The sequence below is a fragment of the Neolamprologus brichardi genome, chromosome 13, assembly GCF_056152115.1.
Source record: "Neolamprologus brichardi isolate AB-2024 chromosome 13, ASM5615211v1, whole genome shotgun sequence".
In the NCBI taxonomy this organism is placed as follows: Eukaryota; Metazoa; Chordata; class Actinopteri; order Cichliformes; family Cichlidae; genus Neolamprologus; species Neolamprologus brichardi.
Window position 1 is genome coordinate 8,280,956 of NC_142116.1, and position 24,870 is coordinate 8,305,825.

The following is a 24,870-nucleotide window of genomic DNA, read 5'->3' on the forward strand; positions in this document are numbered from 1 at the left end:
TTACGTGTTGTTTAATAAGTAAGCCACTCAAAAAAGGACTCAGCATGTGTGTTTAGTAGCCAAAATAGGCCTGCAGGTCTTTTGTAAGATGCAGACAGTAACTTGCATCTCAATCAGTCCACTGCATTTGCAAGATAGGACCAATAAACACAAACAGACTTGTGCAGTAAGTTACACATTGTCCCCCCCAATCACACACAAAAGTCTCACTTATCAAGATTGCTAACTTGTTTGTGTGTTAGATATAGTGCAGGGGCTTAAGGAAGATCTGTTTATCTTGTTGTTGCTGCTCGACATCGCAGTACTTCCTCCTGCAGCAGCAGGAAGATCACACTCGCAGTGCAGTCAGGTTTCTTCAGTTTTAGAGCAAAACAGATGCCTCTTGTGAGTTTTCGTCCTTAACACAAAGTTTAATTATAATACAACCTCAGGGCTGGATGGAACAAAGATAGATTTTGCCTGAGGCTTTGATCTTACAAATAAACTTTAGCTGAAATTCAAGTTACTAAGCTGCACAAAGCCAACTTACTGTCTGTTAGAGGAATTCACTATTTATCCAGGTTACTCTGGTACTCTTTTGACCTAAGATGACCTAAGATGCGACTGTTTGCTCGCATTTGTTTTTTGCTTTATAACTGAATGCCCTTCGGCATAAGCAAACTGTGGATTATGAGCCAAAATCGGTTGTCAGCAGATCGCATTACATCAGCCAGGTTGATTTCTTAGAACTGCTCATATGCGAAATCAGTATCATCATGTATACTATGTATAACTGTCATTTTGGTTATTGTGATCATTGTCAAAGGAACATCCTGATAAAGTAAGTCCTCGTGCATGACACAGTATTTAACCCGCTAAGTACATGCAGTGTTACTTAAAAGCATCTTGGACGTCAGTGCAGAAATCTTTGAAAGGAGGAAACAAGTAACATATGCAAGACTTCATAGGAGTTCTTGTTTTGTGTTTTAAAATTAATTATTTGATGTCTTGAGCATCCTGGCATCGCCTACCTGCACCGTTTGTAGCTTCCAAACCCGAATAAATCAGTGAGATTCAGTGATTATTGTATTATTGTATTATTGTAGCGTAGCTCCATGCCCATATCTCCATTAAAATCCCTCTTGCTGATGCTGCAGTCAGCAGCTTGATGGATTGATTGCTGTATTGGTCTCGTCAATATCAGAGGATGTGAGAAATATTAAGTCTGGGTTTCATAATGGCGTGCATGAGTCATAAGCGGAGATCGGTAAGAGGTCAGAGCCTTTCATAATCGTACTGTAGTTCAGACTGAAAATCTAACAGATTAACCACGAAAACACACATTCACGCGCACTGACACATGAACACACTCGCACTTTTCCTCATCCTGGTCAGCTGGCAACTGTAACACCATGAAGCACTCAAAGTGCCCTAAATGTATCTGATAACCTTCTCTACTGTTAATAATTAACAAATGTGTTTTTCATTTACCTATTTTGTCTCACCTCGTTGAATAAGTACCCTGATTTACATCTCCTCTGGGGTTTTTATTATGTCACTGTGAGCATGCATCGATTATAACATCAAATAAACTGAACTGGGTCAAAACCAAAGGAGTCTCACTTTATGAATCATACTCTGATTGTTTTTCTTCTTTGTCTGTCGTATAGTTTCTTCAAAATTTTACCATTAAAAGGAGTTTATTGGTGTTTTTTTTTTTGTTTGTTGATAAAAGCAGTCATGGGTTGGCGGGAAAGCCGAACATGCACATCACATATGAGTTTCTCCAAAAAAACAACAACAACCAAAAAAAACGATGAAGGTTTGAGTTACAGTGCCGAGTGCTTTTCTGTTACATCTGTTCACGTTTTTTTTAAAGATTCAACATCAACAAGTGAATCAAGTTCAAAGGAACTTAGCTTGGCTGCAGTGAATTTGGTGTAACCACAGTCTGAGCCATGTGCCCGGTGATGCCCAAAAGGACTTTATTTTCTTTCTGGTCAACCTATTGTCAACATAAGTTACGATCAGAGAGCCGCCATTTTGAAACACCTCGTATGTAAAGCTATGTGAATACACGCACTCGGTTTCTGTGTTCCTCTGTGGTTTCTCTTAATCTTACAAGTCATATTTCAAATATCTTTGTGCTGAAGTTTCACAGTGTTTTCAAGTCTGAACCCCTAACCACAAATAAAGCTCCAAATACTTTTTGGTTATGCTTCACTTATATGGAGCATAAATAAACACATATTTTGTCTCAGTGGATAAGTTTTGAGCATTTAACCTCTTCAGAAATGTGGTGAAAGATCATGTGAGTTAACGCTGTTGCACCCTGGAACTGACACGCAGGATGTATAACAGTTGTTTACCTGATCATCATATGCAAAGATGGCATGTTTTCTTTTTACTTTGTGTTGCAGATCCGTCACCCAGCCCCTCTAGGACGTGGCAGCAAAACGCAGCAGGGGACATGCAGGCAGAGACATTCGGACAACAGCTCAGACGAATAGGAGACGAGTATAATCGTCTCCTATTGCAAAGGGTTAGTGATCACTGACACTATTTCTGTGTGTGCGTGCGAGAGAGAAAGAAGTCATATGTGTGTTAAAACCAGCCTGCAGCAGGATACATTTTTACATCTCTTGACCAGAAGACTGAACACCCTGCAGCTGTGGTAGTGAAGCTGATCAGCTGACAGACAAGACTGCCATTAACTAAAGGATATAAACAACTTTTGCCAAGTCATCTCATCTCAGCAACTAAAATCAAAAATATATAGGCTGTTGGAAAATTGCCTTTTTCATTCAGTGTTTCTCTGCGAATCCAGATTTGCAGCTGGATGCTGCTGAAATGAACCACATGTTCAGAAGGGCAGGAAACAAGAAAGGAAAAAAAAACCAGGACAAAATGTGTGTGTGTGTGTGTGTGTGTGAGAGATCAGTCTCTTAGCAGCTGGTCATTTCCACTCTGCTTCGGTTGAGAAAAATAAAAAGACCTGTGATCAAAGTATTACACAAACAGACAGCCTGAATCTGCAGAAAATCCAGATGCCACAGTTACCACTGCAGTTAAAGAACATACCAAAAAACAGGAAAACAGCCTAATGATAGAAAAACCTCAACAGTGCAGGAGCAGGTGATGGATAGGTTAAGCGTAGAGAGAGGACAGCAATGTTTACAGAAATTGAAAAGAAACAAAAATAAAACCTTGTGTTACAAATTGACTTTTTAATGTGGGGAGAGTGAAAGAAGTTCATTATGCAGCACACAAAGACACATATGTTACATAGATGTATTTGTAAATGCCGAAGGTGAAATTCATCAGAGCTTTTTCAGTTTATTAATATATATCGCATTTGAGATGTTAAATATATTCTGCATGCTATGCTGCTCTAGCCTTTCAGTTACAGTATTCTTGAAACTTCCTACTATACACCCTTTAGGCCAAATCACACACAAAAAATACAGGTTTAAGAAAATTCCTATCACCTTGCTTGCTTCGGTACTTGTTCCATGAGATTGCAGTTGCAGTATTCTGACTATTGCTCTGCTAAAGAGACGTTCATATTATTCTTGGGAGTATAAATCCTGTGAATGGTGCAGTTGTGAAGTTGTAATCAGACTTAATTTCCTCTTGGCTTCTTTTTCTTGGCAATATTTCGACATATTGCATCACTGCGGATTTATTTACTCCTCTATCAAAGAGCTGACTGGAGCTTTGGGAAGACAGAGAGGAAGCGAGGAGAAAACATGATCTAGTTTAAATTCACTTTAATCTCATCACAGAAATGGGTTAAAAAATAGAAGTCAAGAAAAATGCATGACAGGCCTATTATATCTCAGTAAGGAGCTTAAAACACTCCCTCGGTGTCAAAAGCTTAACAGTTACAAAGCTGCAAGTCTCCATTCGAGTCTTTTGATGCATGAGAAATCTGCTTCACTCACTGAGTGTTTTTTTGTCTGTGTAACTAATGAGCAGCAAACAGGAATAGAGTGAACCTTCTCTGCAACTTTGCTTCTGCATTTTTTCCATACCAACACATATATCTGATCTCTAGTGACCCTGCGCTTACGTATTAGAGATTCAGCCGTGTAAACTGCTAATGCATTAGTAATATAAACAAGCACAAATGTAGAAATTGATGATTAAAAAATTATTTTTCAACATTTGTTAATATTTCTCAGCATTGTAATGTTTAGGTATCATCCTCCACACACACTAAACAAACCTAAATTAGTCAGTGCTGTAATCACTGACCATACAGTTACTCAGCTACGAGAGTCATGTTTTTGGAAGATGCCACACTGCTTTTCTTTATTCCCACCCATAACCTCGAATGTTTTCAGTAAAAAAAGCAGTAAAAAAGCTGGTGTTTCTCACATCCTCTGTGAGCAATTTCCATTATTCAGTGTTGAAGATGGTGAGAAAAGCAGAGTACAGGCTGTGACTCAGCACCTTGTCACACAAGTTTGGAACGTGTGTGTATTTTAGTGCCTCCGTTATCTTGATTGCAGAGCCAACCAGAAAGTGAGCGCATGTGTGTTAGGTAACTTAACAAACTTACAAAGAAAGAGGCTGGGGATGTTATCCACTGCCCTGACATTGTGATCGTTCACCCTAACCTACTAGGCTAACTGGCAGTTGCACCGAAGAAAGCCAGAAGCTTATGTAACTTGCACAGGAAGGTCAAACGTTAAACGTAAGGCGCTGTGACTGATAAAAGGCCCAAACAAAGGAGCTCAGGATGTGATACACAGTGAGGCAGAATATATTTTACTTTTACATATATGTAAGTGACATAAAGTTGCATTTTTTAATGTTAAAAAAAGTATAGGCTATGTTAGTTCTATTGCATGTAAATACCCTTATGATATAACTATCAGTTTGGGAGGTTTTTTTTGCTCTTAAAGAAATAAACACACTGACTTTACGATCAGTCAGTTTAATCAACATTTTAAATTACTGATGTTAAAGTGAGCTGTAGTTTGTGGGATTGATTCTATATGTTTCTCAAAAGTATTAGCTTACTATAGCCCACTTTAGTAAGACTGATCGGTTCATTAAGTCGTATATTAATGCCACACATGTGTGGAGATTTATAGTTGAATGAAGGACAATGCAGTGCTTGCGGTAAAAGACAGACTGTATATAGCCTTGACACACCCACGATTTAGAGAAACAACATTCACGTTGTTTGTGTGTTGTGTGTGTGTGTGTGTGTGTGTGTGTGTGTGTGTGTGTGTGTGTGTGTGTGTGTGTGTGTGTGTGTGTGTGTAAGATATACAAATTATTTACTAAAGGGATTAATTGCCCTAGATTGTTACAGCAAAGTAGAGACACACTGTGGATGGCTCTACCGGTTCATGTAGCCACAATGTGGCTACATCTTCACTAATTTCTCCTCAGAGCTCATGGTATCTGAACTAGCTTTGTTATTCCCATGTTGCAGTTTTTGTTTCATAACATCTGAAACATACATAATACAAAAAGCACTTCCTCATGAACAGTGGCCTCCAGCCCCTTTAGTTTTATAGCCAGCGTCACCAAACAATATGTCAGCACCCAGCCTGTAATGTAAGTGCTAACGAGATAAAGTGAAAGCCTTCATTTACCCTTATTTGTTTTTTTTTTTTGATGAATTAACTCAATCTGCCTTAATAAAATATAATGTCACTATGCTGTTTTCACTAAGGTAGGAGAGACTGGTTGAAATCAAGAGCTGAACAGATTACAGTATTACAACTCAGTGCACTAACGTCGGGGAAAGTATTTAATTTAGTCCATATGTGAACAGTCCCACGAGCTGGGATTTAGTACGTGATAAGCGTCAGTGGCGTGAGCCTGCCATGGCCTCAACGGCTTCGAAACAAACTTAAACACAAAGAGGCTGGATACATGTGAGAACAAAATGAGTTAAGGCTGTGACTCAACACCTTGTCACACTATCGCACTGCTGGGGAAGACAGGAAGAGATGTGCGTGTGTGTGTTTTTTCCAGTGTGTCTTAGTGGGAAATCATCTGTGAACTTGGTTGCAGAATCATCCAGAAAGTGAGTGCACGTGTGTTTGTTCTTGCTGTAGAACAATAATGAGACGGAGAAAAGAGGAACGTGGAGACTTGTTCCTTGTTCTCTTGCCAGGTGTTGATGCTGCTGTGTATAAATGCACATGTGTGGTTACACATAAGGTTGATCAGGTTTCTCACTTAATGGGTGATTGCACAGAGTTTCAATCCCTCGCCTTTCATCCCATATATTGAGACAACAGTGCACATTTTGATTAGCTCTAGTGTCCAAAAACCAGGACTGCGACACAGGTACACTTCTGATGTCTGGATTTTATCCGCTAAAGAAAGCATAGGAGGAGGTCATTGTGAGTGAAGTGCTGTTTGATCTACTTGAGCTATAGCTAATTTAAAAAATTGCATGCAATTGCAAAACCTCGGGTCATGCGGATTTTAGTGTAATATGATGGTAACTACAAAAAGGAAAAGGAAATTCAGCTGTAATAAACAGTGAAAGAGAAACTGCTCAAGTTTCAGTGAAACTGGTGAGAAATGATTGTCAGAGATCTTTTTTTCCAGTTTTTAATCATAGTTATCTTGCAGTTTTGCAAGGATGAGAGTATGAAAGCAGTCTTACAAGAAATATGCGGTTTACAAAAAGATCGGGCTATCTGTGGATGCATCTTTATGAAACAGAACAGTAGCTGAAATAAGAGTACACTGATTAACCTTAAATGCATTAAGTTTCATTAGAAATAAACATCTGAGTGCACCAAGAAGTAAAATAAACATATGAACTTATGTTGATATATTTTTCTACCACTGTGAGTTTGTGATGACAATTAATTCATAAAATTATTGATTTTCTGCAGCGTTACTCTCTTGTCTAGTTTGCAGCTGCAGGGTTGTATTTTACGGTTATATTTTTCTGTTCTTTATAGATATCTATCACCCATTCCTCTTGTAGCACCTCGTGCTCAGTTGATCTGTTTTGTGCAGAAGAGTCAAATGACCCATCAGAAGCTTTGCTTTATGTGAGCGCACTAAGAGCCTAAAGCAGAAAGCCCGAGTTAACAAACAAATCTGATAACCACCATTGTGATACCAATTTTCTCTGACTAGGTTTTAGACTTTTTCAAGCCAGCTGATACAAAGAAATCCTGGCTATGTTGAGCATGCTTCATAGTACATCCTACTGGTCACTCAAAATACTTACAATTTCAGAAGGTCAGCAACAAGACATTTTTTAAAGATAATTAAATCCATCTATCTGAATAATGTGAATTATTACCACTTCAAATATTGAAGTTTTACATTTAGCATTCTTTTTATGTTTTTTTTTAAACCTTTATTATGACAGGAAAGCTGGGAGAGTGAGCAGGGGGAAGACATGCAGGCTCTAAAATAGCCTTATTGCATTATGAGTCACCTGTTCAACCCAGTGAACTCAAATGGCACTCCATTCTCGTGTAATTCAGAAAGCAAATTCTCAACAGATGTTCTCTCACATCCCTCAGGTTTCTTATGTCTTATCTGAGTGTTTGTGAGCGGCTGTGTCTGCGTTGGGATATCCTGGTGGGACTGCATCCTTGAAATGACCTGGAGAGTTGAACTTTAGGAAGTTTTCTGAATACAAGAAAATATAAGAAGTCTTCAGTAGTGCCACGAACTTTACACCGTAATCAAACCGACACAGCAGTAAATGATGAATCATCTGGCTCCAGTACAGCCGGGCTAGACAAGGGTTGAACTGAGGTGATTAAAGCATGTGGTGTGACTGCCTGCAACCTAAAGCCTGCACCCTTTTGACCTGTTGCTCCTTAAAACTAAAACAGTTTTCACTTCCAGCCTCCTTAACTCACAAATGCCAAGCCGGCTGTGAGCATTTCTTCAAGTTGCATTATTTTACATACATCGTTGGATCTCTACTGATCCAACAAAACCATCTAAAAATATAAGATCAAATTATCAGTCTTCTTTTCTGCACGTTTACGTGCTCCACAGAGAATGATTTCTACTAATGTTGATGGGCCTCTAACGTTTCTTCCAGCAGATCTAAAATGCTGACATTTTGTTTGTTTTTTTACCAAAATTTCCAAACAATTTTTAATTACACTGCCACAAAATTTGGTACACAGTACACAGATTGTCACATTTGATAAATCACGGTTCCAAGATGATCTTTCCTTATGTGACTTTGCTGATATGCTCTTTTCTTCTATAGTTATTAGAATGACGTTTCTGGTCGTGTGTGAAACATATAACAGTTATAAGAAAGATTAGAATGAACTTAAACTCTTACCACCAGGTCAACAGTTGAACTTGAAGCTGTCCGGACCTCTGGGTTATGACACATCCAACCACCCTGTTTAGATTCATCTCACAGCCCTGCTTCTTTGACACTCCTCAATTTAGGATTGCGAGTCACTGATCCAATGGTGTCTTGAAATATCTATGAAAACAGGATCCAGTTAACACAATTTTATACTTAATTGGGGAATTTATTATATTTTTAGCTTCAAAATGAAAAACATTATCAGCCCGTATCACATTACTTTTGAACACTTAGCTGCCACCATTGCTAAGGTTGTCAGAAGAGCTTTATTCGACTTCATTGCCTGAAGCCTAAGAGATGCCTGAAGGATAAGAAACAGTCTGCCTCACTTCAGACTGCAGAGTGACTCACAGAGACGCTACACTGACACAGACTCTGGGTTTAGTTCACTTTACTGCCTGAGAAGTTTGAAAAGCACTTACTACTGTAACATACCATACAACCATACTATATTATAGTGGTTAATTATTTTGCTGGAAAACATATGCAGCAGTGTATAATCTCAAATGTAATGAGTAAGCATTTGTTTTTTTAGTAATCTTCCACACACTCAGCTTTTTCTCCTTTGCCCTCAGTTAATCCATCCAATATCTCTCTCTCTTCCTCCCTGTCTTTATATCTGTCTCTCTCTCTCTCTCTGTCAAACATTTACACAATGTGTGCATGTTTGTTTTCAGACTTCTGTGAACATGCCCAAAATGGTGTCCATGCCCATGTGTGTTTGTGTGTGTGTGTGTGGTGCGACAGCCCAGTGTCCGTGACAGTGTAGATTCATTATGGCTCAAACCTGCGGTTACAGAACTCTAAGGGAGCAAAGCACAAGGTCTAATTATCCTGTCCAAACACACACACAGACACACACACACACACACACACACACAAACACACACACACACGCTTACAGAAACTCCCAACACACACTGTCTTTCAGTAAGAGGTACAAGCCTTTGTCCTGAAGACAGAAATAACTCTGAGGAACACTCTGGACCAGTCGGGTGTCACTGGCTGGCTGCTTGTATTTGTGTGTGTGTGAGAGAGTGATTGAGTGTGTATGAAAGACAAAGAGCAGGACAGTATTTTTAACCCTTGCTTAACCATCTAGGTTTGCCTACAGCACTGTTTCTGTGACTAAACAGTGCCTGCCGTAGGTTCTGCCTGTTTATGGCCTGCTAGCTGAACAGTTGTTTTGTTAAAGGCGTTTTCTGAACTTAAACACCATTATCAATTTCTGCTGTCAGCTATTGTAACGGAAGGAACTTTGATGTCTCAAAGTTTCAAAGAAACTAGGACAGTAGTCACTGAGAGAGGAAAGTTATTTCAGCATCAGTACATTTTTTTTCTATTTGAGTGCTTCAAATATTTCACTATTGACTCATTTGAAATATTGACTAATTCCAGGTTTCTAATATAAATCTTTATAAATGCATAATCACCTATTTCTCTCAGTCATGGCAGTCAACACCACACCTCCGTTTACATTATTACTGCAAGATTTGGCAACTTATCAAGGCCTTTTATCAATTTTTACCCCACTAAGGATAACATCAAATCTCTAGGTCAATGCTAGCATAGCTTTCCCTCTGTTTCTCGAGTGAGATAGCAGAGAACTGCATCACTGTGATGTTCACCCAATCTGGTGCTTCGAGCTTTCTCTCAGAGGAATAATTTTACTTGTAAATATAGCGACAATTGTGAATTAATGTTATGGTAACTATTTTCTTCTGAATACCACCACCTCTCTAAAACCCTCAAAAGAATGGTATTCAGAACACCCCAACCTTTCACGCATTATTCAAGTACACACAGAAAAAGTACACACAGAAAAAAAAAAAATCTTTCAACTCAGTAGCAAGAGTTGGGCATTGTTATGCAAGTATTTGTAGCTGTTATTATGCATATTTCCCAGTGCAACTCTATGAATGTCAGTTTGGACAGATTGTGCAAGATCAGTGAGTAGATGTTCAAGCTGACAGTAAAGACATTTTTACAGGAAAAGGAACTTGTTAATACTTGGTGGCAGTACTTTTGCATTCAGTACTTAAATTTTACATTTATTTTAGCAATGGTATGTGATTAAGTGAAGCTATAGCATGAATGTAAGACCCATGGCATATTTTTGTTTTAAAGCTTTTTTGTTTTTGTTTTTTTTAAAAAGAGAAACAACTGAAAAAGAAAAGAAAAACACTTTAATTCAAAGTGGCACAGACACCACAGAGATGGTAACAGTAGATAGAAAAATAATGTAGCAAAACCTGAGTCATTTTGCATTGTGTGCATCAGTGTGTGTATGTGTGTGGTTGAAAGTGTAGCCTTGTTTTGAAAGCTATTTTTGAGAAGCAGCATAGTAAGTTGTGGTAACCAAATAAAATCACACGAGCTCTTTGGAAGTGGCTGACTCAATGTTTCCACTGTGAAAGGAACGAGGCAAGAAGAAGAGCAAGATAGAAAGATGAGAAACTTAAAAACCCTTGCATCAGAGATGTCTGCCTTCAAAGACTTTGGGCAGAAACAATCACTTGCAGAATGCGCACAACTTGGCTGTCTTTTTATTCGCATCACCTTTTGCATCCACAATTTTTAGATTTCTGGATCAAAAGTGCATCTGGTCAACTTTTAATATTTCTCAGTGTCATGGTAACACTGCAAAGGTTTTTAAATATGCTGCATTCAAGAGCCAGTGGGGAATTCTCGACTTCAAATCTCCTTCAGTGCTCTAAAACTGGCAGATTGACTCATGGATGTTTGCTAATTGTGCTGATGTTGAAGGGGAAAAAAAAAAGACTTCTGTTATACAAAAGTGGAAAACAATGTTGGAGTCTCAGATCACCAATGAAAGATTTTAAACTGGTTGCTCCTTTAAGCTGAAATCAAATCAAATTATACAGCAACATAAATGTAAGCAACATTTTTAAAAGGCACAATGTTAACAGTAAAGGATTCATTTACCTGTGGCTTCCCAAAACAAACAGACCAAAATGATTCACTGTGCAAACATGAAAGAATCTGCAGTAATTGTGATAAACTGTTTTATCTATAAGTAGATGAATTGTATCATCTTGTTTGACTGATGGGCTGAATTATGTTTTTTTACTGATTAAATGCCTGACTGGTGAATTGCCGATGATTGGCTGACTTCCTGCCTTTCTGAATCTGTTTTTGTGAAAGTTTGGCTTTTCGTCCTTTGGCATCTTTGTCACACTTTGCCTGCTGTTACATCCCGCTAGCAATTACTGTGGATGTGTGTGGGCAAATGCATGCACTCTACACTGTGGTACCTTCGTGTGTTTGCACGTGCTGTTTGAATTACTTGTTAGGAGCCTGCAGAGTTGCAGTGACAGCAGGAAAATGATTTGTGGCAGCAGGTTTTCTATTCTCAGATGATGGATGAGGTTATTTGAGGTAAGAGTTCAAATGAGGAAACTATTAGAGAATTACCAATGTGTGTCTGGGTGTGCATGTGTGCGTTTCCTTTCTGTAATCCTGAGGTATACAGTAAGCTTGAAATTGAAAAGTTTTTTGGGAAACTGGTTTTGGCTTCATGTCAGTCTCTCAGCCCGCAGTTTGTCAGCTAAAGGAATACATCTGCTTCTGATTGCAGTGCAATTCAAACCTCTTATACTGACTGTGAAATACAACCAATCGTCCAGAGTAACAGATCAACCCTATTGTCTACACAGTGTTTCTGATTTAAGATGTTTATTGGTTTATCCCTGGATTTACAGGAATGTTAAAACAGCAAAAGAAAGTAGTTAAAACATGTTGATATGTGATATTGTAAAGCACTGTTTGCTGTTCTTTATCGTAAGCAAAGCTAAAAACATTGTGCTCTCATACTCAAAGCATGGACATGACACTGATATTGATCTTCTCATCAAACTGCAAGCAAGAAAGCAAACAAGTCTGTTTGCCAAAACGGCAGACTATTTCTTTGAACTCTATGAAGTAAAGAAACTTCCAGCATGCATGTTACCAAATAAAGTATTATTAGTCCAGTTCTAATTATAGCTTAGATGCAGTTAATTTGATAACAATGAGAGGTGGTTTTAGATAGTCTGCATACAGGCTCCTCTCAGGTACACCACATCCTCCTGTTATGTTGTCATTCATAGTTTCTCAGCTTTCATTTGCAGCCAAGCATGACTATAGATCAGCACATACTGTGATTTGGAAGATCATTCAGAAGTGGCATTTTGGCCTTTTTGGTCAGGATATAAAATTAATCCAAATCCTTAATTTGGAATAAATTCACATGCTGTGAATCCAAGCAGTTCCTATTGAGCTTCCCTGTTTTTCATTGCACTGGTTTTGATAAACCACATAACCCATGTTCTTCAGTGTACCAAAAACAGCTTATATATTATAATAGTATCTAGACATCAATGGACCATTAAATAAAACGTTATAATGAAAAAAGCTTTCAGTAAGATTGCTTTGCGTCTTGGGACCCATACATCTGCCAACAGGAGCCCTTCCCTTACTCTGCAAGCTGAAGACCATCATGATAGTCAAATCATTACAGTGGTTGGTGAGGTGACGAAAGAGCGCAGAAACGCTGCCAACTAAAGCAAAAAAACCAAAACAAAAACCCACAAACCTTGTGTCTGTGTTCCAACGCTGCTTTGAGGAGAGACAAGTCTCTAATGTGCAACATGATAAACATTGCTGCAAGCAAATTAACAATAATAACAATAATCTCACTGTTTCCATAACAAGAAGGTATAATAACATCTCTGAAGGCCTAGAGAAAATAAGGTGCCGAAGGAAAATTGCAACTCTTTATTGCTTTTACAAAAGTTCTTATTCGGGTTGAAATCCAGTGTAATATTCTACTATAAACAAAGGCAAAGCTCTAATGGTAATGTGTGATGTGAGACGCCAATTTTTGATGCCAAATGAAAGGGGAGGCTGAATTAATGGGTATTAACTTCACTCAAGACAAGAGTCTTGATATATAGTAATGGCAGACGTTCAGATTGCGGAGATGAAACTAAATTGCCAAAAAAATCAACATGTGGAGAATTTACTCTTCACTTTGCCGCCAAATACAACAGTCCCCTGATGACATTCAGGGAAACTGAGCCTTAGAGAAATCAGTCTTGCTGCATTGACTCTCTGCCGGTGATCGGCTACTTCCTACACTGGTGTAGCTAAATTGTTGATTTAAAGTTAAAAAGTTCATAAAGTGATGACTGGAGGAAAAATCCACAAAGGAAGAAAAAGTATCACATGTCCTGTCAGAATAAGATGTTTTTCCAGATGTGCAATTTTTTTCCCCTCTGTCATGGTGAATTTGATTTAAACCACTGACAGATAATAAAACTAAGTCTTCAGTCCCAACAGCTCTGTGAAGCTATTCACAAGGGTACTTGAACCCAAATGCTAGCACCACAATGCTAACAGGATAATATTTAACAGATATAATGTTAACATCTTCCAAGCGATTGTCTCCAGATTGCCGTTACCATTTGAGAGCATTTCTGTCAGGAGAAGTTAGTAAAGTGGGATCATTATTTCCATCTACAGCAATTTATATGTGGCACCACTGCTATGTTCTGTGGCCTTCCCACCCTTCTATACCCACACAGGGAAAGCCTCAAGTGGGGAGAGCATTAGCTGGGATGTAAGTGGCAAATGGATCAGTTCTTTTACTTTTCTACTGTACCTGAGAGGTCAAAGCACTTGATATAACTTGTCTCATTCGCATAAGCACCTTTTTCTATACACGTGCTTCCTATCTAAGAAACATTCACAAAGGATGCATTGGAGAGCAACTTGGGTGCTCCAACAATCCAGGCTCTTAGTATCTTGTCGGATATTTGGCACACAAACTAGAGCAACCAGGGATTAAACTACCAACCTTCCGATTAGCAGATTACCTGCTGAGCTACAGCCACCCCAACTACAGAAACTATATGCATAGATATCTTAAATGGCACACCAACCTGTATGAGATTGGCTCTAGGAATGTTATCAGCTGGTACCGGTGATTTGCCTGCCAGAACTAACCCTACGGTTTATAAGTTACACCCCATTACCTTCACCTGCCATAACTGTTTCAGTGTAAAAATCAGGGTCATGTCTTCTTCAAATAAGCATTCGGCTAGCTCTTTGGTCATCTAACTTGCTTGTTTGTTTAGTCAGATGTGGAATTAGAAGCACATTGTGAATCATTTCAGGGTTAACTAGTGTTCCCCTCACCTGTTTCCTCCTCTGGCATTAGAGGCTTCTGTGGCTTTTGGCTCACTTTTCAAATTAAACCACACAGCTTTTATATCCCTATTGCATCTGTAAAGATCCTGTTTCTCAGAGTACAGTGTAGCCTGGGGCAGGCAGCATTATTTTGTGCCAGCGGATATCTGGATGATGCTGCACAGTCTGTCCATCCGGGCTAAATCTGAAAGGCTTAATGCCACAACGTGAAGGGGGGGGGGGGGGGGGAGGATTCTTCCTACCCTTGTAAATTCCTTAGCTGCTCTTTAAATGATTCACGTACGGCAGTTTCCTTTAAAAGCATTAAGCAAACATTTTGAACAGAACTCATTAAAACTCACACCTGAAAGCTGCAGTTCAACCAAAGCCATCCACTGTTAGCTACTCCGGGTAGTTGTGGATGTAATTTCCAGCTGTTAATTATATAAGAGAGGATTCAGTTACTCAGGTGTTTTATTCTTAAAATAGGTTTAAACTGGGTGAAGAAAATACATTCAGTAACTTGCACAACATTGTGTCTGAGTGAAGTAGCTAAAGTTTCTGTTGTTGTTGTCTAAAATGGCTTTCTGTGTACACAAGTTACTACATAATTTTCATTGTGGGGATGCCCTTCCACAGTAACAGGAACCTTGTTGTTTCTGGAGAGAGGTTTTTTTTGAGTATCCATCCTGAGGATGTGTTCCTGTTCTACTGACCAGGGAGATTATTACTGAAAAGTTACTCTTCCTGCTGCTGAAGAAATGGACTGAGGCCAAGACACTGAGCTATCAGCTGCAGGGTTACTGTACAGAAAAGAAAACACCTGTTTCAGTCAACAGCCTGCCAAGTGTATCTAGATGACTGAGGCAAGGAGTTACAAATAGACACAGCTGAGGGGCACAGTGTGAAACAAGGCAGGTGATTTCTGTTGCAACATGCAGACAAGAGGACTGGGCACCCAATCCAACCAGACTCAGCTTTCACCTTGTCTGCTTCAACTTTTATTTTTTAATGATTTGAAAAAGAAAATTTGAGCAAATTCAGCCTAACATTGTGATAATGCTTTAATGTGTCACTGGAGCTACAGCAAGTAAAATAAGTATTGAACACATCAGCAGTTTCCTAAGGAAATGTATTTCTAAAAGGTGTCATAATTACCATTCAACAGCATTAACCTGAGGCTACAGCCCTACACACCAGCACAAATCTCTATCCAAATGAAGACACGTGTGAGCTTACGTGTGGCTGATTTCACCACAAATGATGGCTCACTTTATCACGGTGCTGTGCAGGGGTCCGCATTTACTCAGCTTTAACATCACCCTGGGCTCTTGGCTAGCTTAGCGTTAGCATGGTGTCTGTACAGGTGCCTGCAAAGAGCCAAAGTTATGTTAAAAGTATAATGCAGTTGTTTCTGTCCTGGAGTGGTTTCCACTTTACCATCACGCTCTCATCCTTTTGTGCAATAAAAATAAAAGTAATATCCATATCCATGCTGCAGACTGCAACACTATTTTCCTCCTACACACAAGCTAAAATCAGCTAAATGTAACGAGACTGCAAGAACCAATAAGCAGGATCAATAGGCAGGCAAAATAACGATTCCAAGGAATTGGACTACTGTGAGCCATTCCCTGGGAATCCCTGATAACAGCTGAGAGTTTCCTTGGCAGCATGTTTGGGATGATCGTCCTTCTAAAAAGGTCCACCCTCGTTTCAACATCATCATCATCCTGGTAGATTGCTGCAGATTTTTTTAATCACAATATCCTGGTACATTTTTCTATTCCACCTTCCTTCAATTATGTGCCAGTGCCGTATGCTGAAAAACAGCCCCACATTATGGTGCTCCAACCTCTAAACTTCAGTTATGTGAAATTGTTTTGTTGGTGTTTTGGGGTTGATATCCAGTGCCCTATTTTCTCCAAACGTGGTGTGTATTATGGCATCCAAAGAGTTTAATGCTGGTTTCATCTGACCAGACTACAATCTCCCAGTATTTCACAGGCTTGTCTTAATGTTGTTCAGCAAACTTTAAACATGCTTTGACATGCTTATTCTTCAGCAATGGAGTCTCGCGTGGTGTGCGAGCACACAGGCCATGGTGGCTGAATGCATTACTTATTATTTTGTCTTTGAAACAATTGTAGTTTAGAAATTCTTTTGTAACCAGCACCATCAGAATGTTTCGCAACATCAAGGCTACAAAGGTCTGCTCAGTAACTTTATCAATCACAAGCAGTTTCTTGTGTAACACCTGGTAATGAGACCTTTTTATAGGCCAATCAGTTGGGACTGAAGCAGCTGATTTTAATTTGCAAAAATTGGCAGGATTGCTTTCTAATTACTAATAGATTTCAGCTGGTGCATGCTTTGTTGCACCTCCCTTTCTTCATGTGTTCAACAGCACATTTAGAAATACATAGAAAATTGGTGACATGTTCAGTACTTAATTTACTCGCTGTATTGACAATTCTCTTTTTAGCAGAGTTGACTGAACGGTTTATACAGCAATTAACTAATTAGGAGTACAGTAGCACACCCTCATTCACAAAAAGGTTGAGAAACTCTATGAAATGTAACAGTAACAGAAGACAAATATAACTAATTTCATTAGTTATTTTTTTATTATTATTTTAACAGTTTGCACAATATGTGTTTGTAAAAACATCTTCTGTGCTCAGATTATATCAAACCAATCATCTTCAGTTATGCTTGGCATTTCGGCACTTGCTGTCGAGTTTCAGTCAGTGTATCCGGCATTTCCTAAGCTTAACCTTAGAGGTTTTCCTGTTTCACATCTTTGTATCTTGCTTGGTTTTCCACTACTGTATGGAAGTGCAACATTAAATTACCATTTTAATACATTCTTGTACTGAACCATTTCATTGTCACTGTAGAATACATACAGCATTAATGTTTGACATCTGTTGTGGGCTTTTCTCAAATGGTAACATGGAGTTTATCAGGCAGTATTGGGCAGTAGACGGGGCTTTTGAAGTGCTGCTAATATCAGCTGCAGCAAACCTTCAGGTTAGCTACTGTTAATTAAAAGTGTGTGCTGGAGTGAAAGGACTGTGACAGCTTTTGTTACAGTACCACATTCCTTGTTCTGGGAATGTGTATGTATGCTCTCATGTAAAGGTAGTTAATATTCTCAGAGTGTGATCAACTGTATAAATTCTTCTGTCAGGCAACATATTAAAAAAGATTTAAAAAAAGTCAGAACTCAAAAGATCAGGAGCTTTCATACGAACCCAAAATATAAGAAGACATATACATATAAACACGTACATTCAAAAATGCACTCACACCTGGAGATGGAGAGAGTAAAAAGAGAGTTGTGGCAGGATGTTGAGAACTATACTTACGTGCTTCCTGTAGACGTAAACATACAGTAGGTGTCTGCCCCTTTGATTTAAAACGTCAAGTGATCACAGGGTGTTTACATGAGCTTTAGATCTACATCACTGCACACTCAGAACATTTTGCGATATGGCAACACACTATGCAAATGCTAATGCAAATTCTTCATGTAGATATAAATATATTTTTTTTACTGTACATGTTGTTAAATAAAACAGTTTAACAGTTTTATTAAGTTTAGGCATATAAAACTGCATACAATAAATACTTTCTTGTTAATTACTTGCACAAGGATTAGCATCAAGCACCCTCACCCTAAAATACTTACCTTTTTCTTTTGATTAGACAATGATTAGTCTATAGTTCCACATCAAGAAGCTCTCAAGTGAATATTTAAGACATGTCAAACAGAGTTGTTGTTGTCAAATAACTCAGTAAGAAGCAAAGTTAAGTAACACCAGACTTGTTAACTAACTCATGGAGCATTGGGTTGATTTTATATAAGCCCACATATATACAACAAGATATTCTAGTAAGAACAAGGAGTTAGCTTTTGTTTCAATAACTGGGTTTTGTTACATTTTAATGCAGTCACATGTGTATTCTATGAAGCACAACTGTCATTAACTAAAATATCTCTTCTTCTCTCTGTTCTTTCTGTTCCAGAGGGCACCTAGACCAGTTGTTCTCCTGCCGAACATAGTGCCTCATATCCACCAGGAGCCTGTCACCCTTATCTGTGTAGGCCTACTGCTGATACTGATTGGGCGATGGATTTGGATACAAGGCAATACAAACACCCAGGACACCCAGGTTTAAAATGAGAGTGGTAGACCTAGAAACCCGGCAGACGTAGCATTTTTTACTAACTGTTTTTGGATCTACTTTTTTTGGGGAGAACTCATTTTTAGCCTCTACTCTCTGCTTTTCCATTTGCGAAAAAGACTACTGTTGTCTCCTGGAACTCTAATCCTTTTTTGTGTTTGCACCAATGTTTTTCCGTCATGGCCTCAAAGATTTTGTGATGCTACCAAAGAGGCAAGATTTTGCAATTCTTTGTGGGCAGGGGCAGTCGCAATACCTTAATATGCCTCTGCAAAATGACGCCTGTGGAAATTCAAATGTGCCTTGAACAGTTTCTCGTTTACTTCGCTCGCTTTCTATACAATTTTTTTTTTGTACAAAGATTATGTTCTCCCCAGGTCAAAATATCTGTCAAAATGGATGACTTTGGTTTGGAATTGCACCTGCATCACATTCATTGCCATCATGCAGCAGACTCATGACCTCTGTAGGAATCAGCCGGACCAGACTTGCATCGGTATCCAACTCCAAAATACTTGTGGCAGATTGACAGCACACCAGCATTTTAGAACTCAAATGAATTGGTTATTATGTTTTTCTTGAATCTATAATCTGGATTATTATCCCTTAAAAGGTACTTTTAAGTTACTGATATATAGCAGGAGACATCTGTATGAATCTTCATTTGTTTTCTAAACATGTATAGCATAGAAATTTGTTGTCTTCTAAAACTGCAAAATTGATGTTTTATCACTGTGTTTCATGACTACTTTAACAACAATTGGTACATAATATACAGCACAACCTGATAATGAACTGAGCCCACCCAAGTAGATTTTACCATCTGCATCTTTTAGACAAAAAACCCTTAATCATAACACAAGATGATATTGAACCAACTTCCTGCAGTAGTAGATACAAGTCTTCCAGTTTCCACTAGAGAACTCAAAAATGGGTTATACCACCAAATACTATCTGTGTACATGGCCTCCTACAAGATGACATCAAATGCAATAACAGTTTTCTTCTTTGGTCATTTTGTATTCAGCATTAAAGCAAAGAAAAAGAGTGTGTTAATAACCAAAATCTGAATGTGAGTGTTCCATTTTTGTTCAATAACAAAATTGGAGGAATTGTTACTAAGTTGAGATCCAGTTAGCAGAGTGGTGTTGATGAACAAAGTGAACAACAAAACTATTAAATAGTGTCATTTCATAGTGTCTTGTTTATGCATTATGCAACCTTTAAATTTAAATGAATCAACCATTACTGTCTTCCACCTTCTTCGTTAAGCATCTGGTTTTACCATTAGCAGGCAGAGTGCAATGGTTTCTTGACAAGGATATCCGTATATTAGCACAGTGATTCAGACCTGGCCAAGTCTCCATACGCTTGCCAGGTCATTAAATCGTTAGTTTGAGTTTTGGACAAACACCAAACATTGAATAGTGCAAGTCAAAGACTCTTAAATAACTAAGTGATTAGCGAACAGCGGAAATAGAGGCTTCAGATTAAAAACATGTATTTGTATCTTTGAACTCTTGATGCCAATGAAAACTTTTGTTGTGTTATAATGTAAGAATTCACGATCCTTTAAAAAATAGATATTGGGTTATGTTACGAAAAAATAAATGTTACCACTTAATCCTGATTAAATCTGAAGTAAATACAAACAACTGAGTACACTGAGAGAGGAGGCTTTTTATCCGAAAAGTTCTCTTCTTGTCTGTGTTTACAAATATCAGAATTTACTCCCATTTGAATGTTGAGGGTAAATATACATCAGTCCATTTTCTTGACTTTGAACATTGTTTGCTATCTGAATATAATGTGGTGTCAAAGGATTATGCAAAAATACATTTAACCGAAGCACTTTATAATACCAAAAGTGCATGCTTCTACTAGGAAAGTTGAAGGAATCAACTGTACACTACAGTTTATTGGAGGTGGGAAACCAAATCAACCAATACTTCTTATGATATGATTCATGAAAATTAGAGAAAAAAGACACAAAGATAGAATTCCCGCTCTGTTTAACTGGCTTTTTTGAGAATAATCACAACATCCCTACCTCCTTTAAAGCATGGTGCACAGCCAACTCCTTGAACTTTTCTGACAAACTTTACCAAGCAAGCAGACTGATTAGGTTTGGTTGGAGTAGTAAGCATTAAACACTGTATTTCAAAGGTCCAATGTGAACACTGACCAATTATATTTGTGTACAACTCATGTTTTCCATGTTGGTTTGAATGGTACAAGTTGAATATTCCCAAATTCATTGACATAATATACGTTAACTTGATCGGTACCAATAATAATAAAATGACATTGCCTAGTGTGCATGTTTGTTTAAGCATGACACAAACAAAAATAGGGAAGTATTTTTTATGCCCCTGTGAGCAACCTTGGAGATGTACTGTGCTATTATGTGTGATACATGTGTTTGATTTAAAACTTCAGAAACAACGTAGTTCAATCACTGTTGACGACTCCCTGTGAGGTTAGCCCAAAAGTTTGTTGTAACGCAGCAATAATCAAATGTACGTTTGCACAGTTGTGTCAACACCACTGAAAATCACTGATACATTAATGTGCTGGTATTTATCACTGCTACATAAGAATTTCAGCTACTCTGTCAGCTGTGTAATCTTACATTTTAATAGCTATTCATCAGCTACAAGTAATCATTTTCAAGCTTTCTCCTATGATATGATGAGATGGTTTAGGACTGGTCACTAATTGAAGGTTTTGCAGGCGTTATCTAAAGATATTTAGCATTACTTGTAGTGGATAAAGTCATTAGAATAATCTGTACTAAAAATCCACTTCTGACAGCAGTGTCATATAGATTATATTTGTCATATAAACATCACCGTACACATCTGGCTTATTGGTATTACGGGCTACTAGAAACATACCACTACAAGATTAAAATAAAAAATCGCAACAAAGAGATATTAATGGCCATAAAAAATACATATAAAGATACAAAGAGATTTAACATAACCACAGAAAACCACAAAGAGCTCTTACCAATGTATTGTTTATTTCCGAGAACCACATTTGTCCCCTTCTGTTAGCAAAACTGCCACAGCGCAACCTAAACAGAAAATGCAAAAGTTGTTTTACACTACTTTCTGTTTCTGGTTGTATTTCCTCCTTGTTCTATCTTTTCCTGTTGGAGTAATGTATTGCATACCATGTAACCTTTTTGATTTGTCTCTGTTTGGAATTGCACACGTTCCAGGTGTGAGTTCGTGTGCACCAAACCTAAGTGCTTTTGCTTTGTCTCTGCTGTGACACTGAGATCGCTGTAACTGCGTGTTGATTTTTGATATCGTGCCATGTGAAACCTACAACCTCATTTTGAAGTACTGTATTACAGCTGGAGTGTGAGAGAAGAGCATGGCAGGGAGGAAACTGAAAGATGAATTAACGGCTTATGAAACTGATATGGAAACCTGGCAATGTGCAGATTCTCCGCCTATCATTTGTAGGTGTTAGAGCACAGAAACACTTGTATTACATTCAGGGTTTTACTGACTCGCTTTAACACTGCTCAGGCTGCGTTCGCATATTGTGCTGTGCTCTTTGGGGCTTTAAGATAACGGCTGTTATCTACATACAGTTATGTGAAAAAGCAAGTTGCAAATTGTTGACTTTTTTGGCATATCTTCAGTGCCGACTGATAAAGGTGGTCGACATGACAAGAATTTTTCAATCATGAATTTGACAAAAGCATGAACAGATGTAATGATGTGTGGAGAAAGAGAGTCACCGTTGGTCTTGGTCCCCTTCGGCAGAAATCCTTTTTAGCAGGTGTTTTGTATAATTGTTATAACTGTCCTTGCTAAATGTCTAAAGTTGCAAAAGTTTTTAAGGGTTTTACTGATATTGCTGCACTTTTCTAATCCCCCCCATAACTTTTAAATGGGATCATATTTGGGTTGTTGCATATGACCTTTCATGGTTAATCAAATCCATAACCCTCAACATGTTCTTTTTGAGGCATTCCTTAGTAGACTGGCATAATTTATGGCACGTTTGGGCTGCTGAAAGGTAAACATATTTGCAGCTGAATCAAAGACTAGACAGGCAGGCTAGACAATAACCTAGGTGGGAAATCAACAGCAAAATTATTATCCACTATACTCCAGAATTGAAATTGCATAGGCTGAGAAGTTAAAATCTCCCCTGTTTCTGTTTGTTGTCTTGAGTTTTGTTTTGTTTGGGAACAGCAAAGGCTTTTTTATGAATGAATAAATACAGTTGAGGTCCAGTGATGCATACATGTTGATGCCAACAATTATAGGCGCTACCTTCAGAGTTTGTGATTACAACTTTTAGATTTATGAAAACTTCAGTTTGCATCAGTCTGCCTTTGTTTGGAATTTAAGGTGGCTCTAACCCCTGATTGAAATGTTCTGGTTTTTGAAGGTGTGACGAACACTTTTTCCACTCAAATTATTTACATGGAAAAATTACATAGTACATTTATCCATTTTATGAAATGTTTAACAGATATGCCAAAAGAAGCCAGACTATTAAGACTCTTCTCATGACAGGAAAATAAGAATAAAATAAAATAGAATAGAAAAAAAAATAGAAAAGAATAAAAAAAAATCAGTGGAATTGTTAAAAAGATAAAACACACAGTATAGTGGACCCAGAGACATAGCGGTTTATTTTGCTTTTGCTGCAAGTGCTGTACAGAAATGCATCTCTTGGATGGAGGTTGTTTGTACGAGAACTGAGACAAACAATTCCAAATGACCCAGTAAAATTGTAGCAAATTTGTCTTTTGTTAATATTGTAACTGTACACTGAACATATTGTAATTATTGCTTCAATTTTAAATAAAGCTTTTTACATTCAATTTAATCAAAAAATCAGAGCAGTGTGATTATTTGTCAATAGAAACCATCTTTTTATTCTAATTTGCATATGTTTGGTTATAGAAAGTTGTTTATTTAAATAGAATTTAGTTGTTAATACGTCTGTTCTTTTATGAACAACTGTGAATGTGTAACCAATGTAAAGGTCAGACTTTCTGTTTGAGGCAGTCATGTGTACCTTTTCTTTTTTTAAAAGAAAACAGAATCCCCCTATTTTTCCCCAGTAGCCCATTTGCAGCTGAATTCTATGCCTAAAGACTTTGACTTTGGGAGATACTTGTTTGCCATACTCTGCTGAAGGCTTTTATATCACATCCACACACATCCAATATGCTCACTTTATTTGGAAGTATTAGTGAAACATCTAAGTGAAGCATATAAAATCTCTTTATGTACATCTTTCAGAAAAGAAATTATAGAAGCAAAATATATTTTATTAGCAAATATAATTAATTTTTATGAGATCTGTATTTGATCAAACATCAGTTTGTTTATTGGCATAAAACCTAAAAAAAATGAAATAAAGTTGTTTCCCTTTAGCAGAATTTGAATATATATTTTTTTCCTTTTCCTTTTGTGTTTGTGTGCGTGCGTGTGTTCGTGTGCTCGTCTGCAGTACACGGAAAGTACGGTGCCTTCCACAACTTGGCAAAAGCACATGCTCAGATAATTATATGTCTTCCACATTCAGACTCACATACACAACTCATTAACACACGCACACTTGGTCACACACACAAATGGTTTCTACACGCCTGCAGGCACACACACACACAGACACCAACACAAACACATTCATACACGTGTGTGAGTCAGAACTGTAGTCCAGCCGGGGTGGATTCCTCCATCTGTAGAGAAAGAGAGAAGTAACAGTTTTAACTCTTAGTGGTTTGAAGGTAAGAGAACAAAAGGTGTCTAAAATGACTTTCATATAGCAGGTTTGTGTTGCTCAAAGTTCAGCTAAAATGAAAACATATGACTGTTTTCTGCTACAGCATACAGATCTGCTTTGTAAACATAATTCAGTATTATATGGTGTGCACTCTTTAGAAGTTCAACATGCACTTCAGTTGCACTAACGTCCTACACTACTAATGTACAGGTCAATGAATTGTCGTATATTTAGTGTTCAGTCTGTTTCGTAATCAGTACTACAGACTTTTGTTCTTCTGAGAAATTATTTTCCCTGAATGTTTTACATAGACCAGGGGTCCCCAATCCCAGTCCACAAGGGCCAGTGTCCCTGCACGTTTTAGATCTCACCCTGGGGCAACACACCTGAATCACATGATTAGTTCA

The 24,870-nt window shown here is 38.0% G+C and overlaps 1 protein-coding gene and 1 long non-coding RNA gene across 2 annotated transcripts in view; one reads left to right on the forward strand and one right to left on the reverse strand.

Annotated features, from left to right (window-relative positions):
- The window catches only part of bcl2l11 (BCL2 like 11), a 30,715-nt gene extending 7,191 nt beyond the window's left edge, over window positions 1-23,524 (forward strand). Inside the window, exons 3-4 of the mRNA XM_035904720.2 lie at window positions 2,400-2,521; window positions 18,539-23,524. Of these exons, the coding sequence (XP_035760613.1) occupies window positions 2,400-2,521; window positions 18,539-18,691 (275 nt within the window). The 3' untranslated portion in view covers window positions 18,692-23,524. The remainder of the gene's footprint in view (window positions 1-2,399; window positions 2,522-18,538) is intronic.
- The window catches only part of LOC102792925 (uncharacterized), a 118,775-nt gene continuing 117,252 nt past the window's right edge, over window positions 23,348-24,870 (reverse strand). The window contains exon 5 of the long non-coding RNA XR_004843416.2: window positions 23,348-24,419. This is a non-coding gene — a long non-coding RNA (uncharacterized LOC102792925). The remainder of the gene's footprint in view (window positions 24,420-24,870) is intronic.